The sequence below is a fragment of the Corvus brachyrhynchos genome, unplaced genomic scaffold (genome assembly GCF_000691975.1).
Source record: "Corvus brachyrhynchos isolate BGI_N302 unplaced genomic scaffold, ASM69197v1 scaffold141, whole genome shotgun sequence".
Taxonomy (NCBI): domain Eukaryota; kingdom Metazoa; phylum Chordata; class Aves; order Passeriformes; family Corvidae; genus Corvus; species Corvus brachyrhynchos.
In genome coordinates this window covers 7,745-12,007 of record NW_008236186.1, presented here as the reverse complement: position 1 = coordinate 12,007, position 4,263 = coordinate 7,745, and the positions used below count along the sequence as shown (strand labels likewise).

The window sequence follows — 4,263 nt, the reverse complement described above, 5'->3', positions numbered from 1 at the left end:
AGATGCCGTGGGAATTGGTGACCAGGGCTGAGTGGCACTGGGGGAATCGGTGACACCGGGGATGGGTGATGGCTGCGGTTTGGAGAACAGCAGGGGTATTGTTTATATTGTGGGGGCCGATGACATGGGGGATTTGGGACAGCAGGGATCGGTGATGCCAGGGAGACGGTGATCCTGGGGGAGACGGTGATCCTGGGGGATTCGGTGACACCAGGGGTCAGTGGCACTGGGGAAATCGGGGGTGCAGGGGATTACTGGCACTGGGAATTGGGGATGGGGGGGATCGGGGCTGCCAGAGGTGGCGGACACTGGGGGAGTTGGAGATGCGGGGGATTGGGGATGCCGGGGAATTTGGTGACTCTGGGACATTAGTAATTCAGGGGAATTGGTGACAGCCCTGTCCCATCAGCCTGTGCCATCCGTGCCCTGCTGCTGGAGGTGCTGCCTGTCCTGGGTCCCCCCTCCAGCCTCACCAGGATCGTGCTGAGCCGGGACGAGCTGCTCCGCAAGATCCTGGAGCTGCTGCAGCTGCTGCCGCCAACCCTGCTGGGGCTCCAGGTGGGGACATGGAGGTGGCCTGTCATCCCCAACCCTGCTGGGGCTCCAGGTGGGGACACGGGGGTGGCCTGTCACCCCTTTTCTGTGTCCCCAGCCCTGCCAGCCACCTGACTGCCGCAGCCTGGACATCCTGGACAAGCTCATCCTTGGGGGGCTGCTGGAGGAGGAGGAGGTGGGTGACACCCCAAGACCTCTCCTGGGGCACGGGGACAGGGGGGCTTTGAGGTGAGGTGACACCCTGTTGTCCCCCCAGGCAGAAGGTGAGCGCTGGGGTTGTGACGTGGCACCCCGGCCCTTTGTGCGGGGCCATTCCTGGGGATCCTTCACCGATGACAGCGACAGTGACAGCGAGCACAGGGTCCCCAAGCAGTGCTACAAGGTACTGGGGGGCTCCCCTGCTGCCCCCGGGCTGGGGGGAGGGTGGTCTCCCCCAAATCTGGCTGTGTGTCCCCCCACAGCTCAGCGAGCCCCAGAGTTTCCCTGGCTTCCTCCTCTTCCTCTGCCGCCTCCTGAGTCCCATCCTGCAGACCTACGGCCGGGCTGTGGAATTCCTGGAGCAACGGCCCTGGCCCCAGCCTGGTAGGACCTCCCCAAAGTAGGGAACCCCTTGGGACTCCCTGGAGCCACTGAGGCACAGCTGGAGCCCCCAGGAGCTGGGAGCTGACACCCCTTCCACTGCAGAGGCAGACTACGTGGAGGCACTGCTGGAATTCCTGGCTGAGGATGAGGATGGTGAGGGAAAGTGGGGGGGTCTTGCTTTTAGGGGTCAGTGACCCCCGAGCCAGGCTCTTGGGAGGTGGCATTTGGGGGTTCCCTCGGGATCTCTCTCCCCACAGGGTATCCCGACAGGAGCCTGGCCCTGAGCTCCCTGCAGAGCTTCAAGGACATGGGGGTAACCACAGCTCCCCCAGCCCCCCAACATTCTCCTGCCCCCCCTCTGCCCTCCTGACCTCCCTGTGCCCCCCCAGGTGCTGGAGGAGCTCCAGACCCCCACCGGACCCCTCCTGCAGCTCTCCCAGCCTTTCCAGTCTGCTTCCAACCGGGAGAAGCTGGGAGCCTTCATCCACCAGTTCACCCAGCTGTAACCCCCCAGACCCATAAAGGGGCGCAGGGATCCGATGGCTCCTGGATTTATTGACCCCACGGGGGGGAGGTGGGATTTCGGGGGGTCTCTCCGCCATCAGACCACCCGGTTGCAGATGGTGCCCAGCTCCTCGATCTCGCACTGCACCTCGTCCCCGCGCTGCGAGGGGGGACAGGGGGACATGGTGGCATCTGTCCCCAGAGGGGTCCACTGTGTCCCACTCGCCCCCAGCCCCACCCGAGCCCCCGCTTTCCCCTCACCTGAAGGAAAACGGGCGGTTTCCGAAAGACCCCCACTCCTGCAGGGGTCCCCGTTAGCAGGATGTCCCCAGGGACCAGTGTCACGAACCTGGGGGCACACGAGGTGTCAGCCATGACCTGGTGTCAGCCTGGGCTTTGGAGGCTCCCGGCCCCCCCATTCCTACCGGGACACCCAGGCGACGAGGGCGGGCACCCCAAAGATGAGGTGGCGGGTGCTGCTGTCCTGCATGCGCTGCCCGTTGACGCTGCAGCGGATCCACAGGTTGTGGACGTCTGCGGGAGGTGACACGGGGGACATGGGGACAGTGCCACCGCAACCCCACCTTGGGGAAAAACACGGGGGAGTGGGGAACACGGGGCTGTGATGCCACCAGTGGCAGCCAAGAAAGAGTCGCTGTCCCATCCCAGTCTTGTCCCTGTCCTGTTCTCATCTCACCACTGTCCTGTTCTTGTCCCGTCCCTATTCTGTGCCCATCCCATCCCCATCCCACCTGCCACCGCCTCCTTGGTGACGATGGCCGGCCCCAGGGGACAGAAGGTGTCGAAGGTTTTCCCCAGCAGCCACTGCCGCCCGTTGCGCCGCATCTGCCAGTCCCGGGCGCTCACGTCGTTGGCCACCGTGAACCCCAGCACGTGGTCCAGCGCCGCCGCTTCCTGGGGACAGCGGGGACCCTCTTATGGGGGGACACCCCCACAGACCCCCCGAAGTGAGGCAGGGGCCGGGGCAGGGGGTACCTCGATGTGCCGCCCCCTCTTCCCGATAACAGCAGCCAATTCCACCTCCCAGTCCAGCTCCTGTGGGGACAGAAGGGGGCTGGGAGTGCCATTCCCCGGGGGGCTGTGGGGGTGGGTCCCGGGGTACCCACGCTGGTGTCCTGAGGGTGCACGATGTCATCGAAGGGCCCGGTGATGGCGCTGGGGAACTTGCTGAAGATGAGGGGCTCCTTGGGGACCTTCACGCCCTGCTCCTGACAGTGGTCGTGGTAGTTGAGCCCCACGCAGATCACCTTCTCGGGGTCCCCCACGGGTGCCAGCAGCTGCACAGTCGCCCGGGGCACCCGGTGCTGCCCCGACTCCAGTGCTCTGTGGGGACAGACCCCCCCTCGGGATCACCCACATTTTGGGGCACCCATTTCTCAAGGGATGCACCTTTGGGGGGTCATGCACGAGGGTCAACTGTATTTTAGGGACTCTCCTTTTGGGGACATCCACATTTGAGGGGACCCACTTTTTGGGGTCGGGCACTCTTGGAGGTCACACCTCGCTGGGGGTCACCCATGATTTGGAGTACCCACCTTTTTGGGGGGCCAGCTGTTGGGGTAACCCACTTTGGGGTCATCCAAAGCAGCATGCAGATTTGGGTGGACACTCCTGGGGAGGTCCATGAGGATACCCTCTTTTGGGGTTCACTCTCCTTTGGGGAGCACCCACCTCTGGGCGAGCGCCAGCCCGCGGGGGCCGATCTCCAGGAATTCCCGCATCGATCGGGGCAGCTCCGGCTCCGCCGCGCTCAGATCCACCAGGTCGCCCCCGGGCGCCTCCTCCAGCCCGAGCCGGGGCCCCCCGCCCGCGGCCCCCCGGAACCGCAGCAGCCGCAGCGCCCCGCGCATCCCCTGCGGCACCGGGGGATCCCTGACCCCGGGGGATTCCACACAACCCCAGTGCTGCAGGGTCGCTCCCCCCGATCCCAGGGGATGCCCTCCCGACCCCGCACTGCTCCGAGCCCGGAGGACATTCCCCCCATCCCGATTCCGCCCAGCCCAGTCCCGGGGATCCTGCACAAACCCACACCCGGGGGATTTCTCCCATTTCAGTCTGATCCCAAGGAATCCCCCGGCTCCGTAGGATTCTCCACGCCCCCCACATTCCCCCCACCCCGACCCCGAGTTCCGCACGGTCCCGATCCCGCACAGCTCCGATCCCAGGACCTTTATCCCACATAGCCCCGATCCTGGGAATCCCCCCGCTCCAAGGAGTGCCCTCTGCCGTCCCACACAGCCCCGGTCCAGGGGGTTCCCCCGTTCCCGGGGATCCCCCCCATCCCGGGGTCCCGGGGGTCTCACATACGCTTGTTCCCCCGCTCCGCTAGGGGGCGCCGCGGACCCCGGCACCACGCACGTCACGTGTCACGTGTCACGTCACGTGCCGCCCCCCGGCCTCCCGGCTGAAGGTCGCCGCGCCGAGGTCCCGCCCCTTTTTAGCCGTCCAATGGGAGCGCTCGGGGGGCGGGGCCGAACTGCAACGAGAGCCAATGAGAGGAGAGCGCTGAGGGGCGGGGCCCGGGGCCCGGGCCCGGGCCCGGGAACGGGACAGGGACAGGGAGAGGCATGGGGGGTGGGGGCGGGCACGGGAACGGGAGCG

General features: G+C 66.4%; 2 protein-coding genes across 2 annotated transcripts in view; one reads left to right on the top strand and one right to left on the bottom strand.

The window, feature by feature from the left end:
- LOC103620210 (glycerol-3-phosphate acyltransferase 2, mitochondrial) overlaps positions 1-1,677 on the top strand; it is a 7,014-nt gene extending 5,337 nt beyond the window's left edge. The window contains 7 exon segments of the mRNA XM_017738650.1: positions 375-558; positions 653-730; positions 812-937; positions 1,017-1,137; positions 1,240-1,290; positions 1,395-1,450; positions 1,527-1,677. Of these exon segments, the coding sequence (XP_017594139.1) occupies positions 375-558; positions 653-730; positions 812-937; positions 1,017-1,137; positions 1,240-1,290; positions 1,395-1,450; positions 1,527-1,643 (733 nt within the window). The 3' untranslated portion in view covers positions 1,644-1,677.
- LOC103620137 (fumarylacetoacetate hydrolase domain-containing protein 2) lies at positions 1,673-4,028 on the bottom strand (the record flags this gene model as incomplete). Its single annotated transcript, XM_008638735.2, has 7 exons — positions 1,673-1,801; positions 1,903-1,990; positions 2,067-2,175; positions 2,394-2,556; positions 2,638-2,697; positions 2,769-2,985; positions 3,334-4,028. Coding segments are annotated over 7 exons (1,395 nt in total), but the record flags the coding sequence as incomplete, so codon positions are not given.
- Positions 4,029-4,263: the final 235 nt, after the last annotated feature.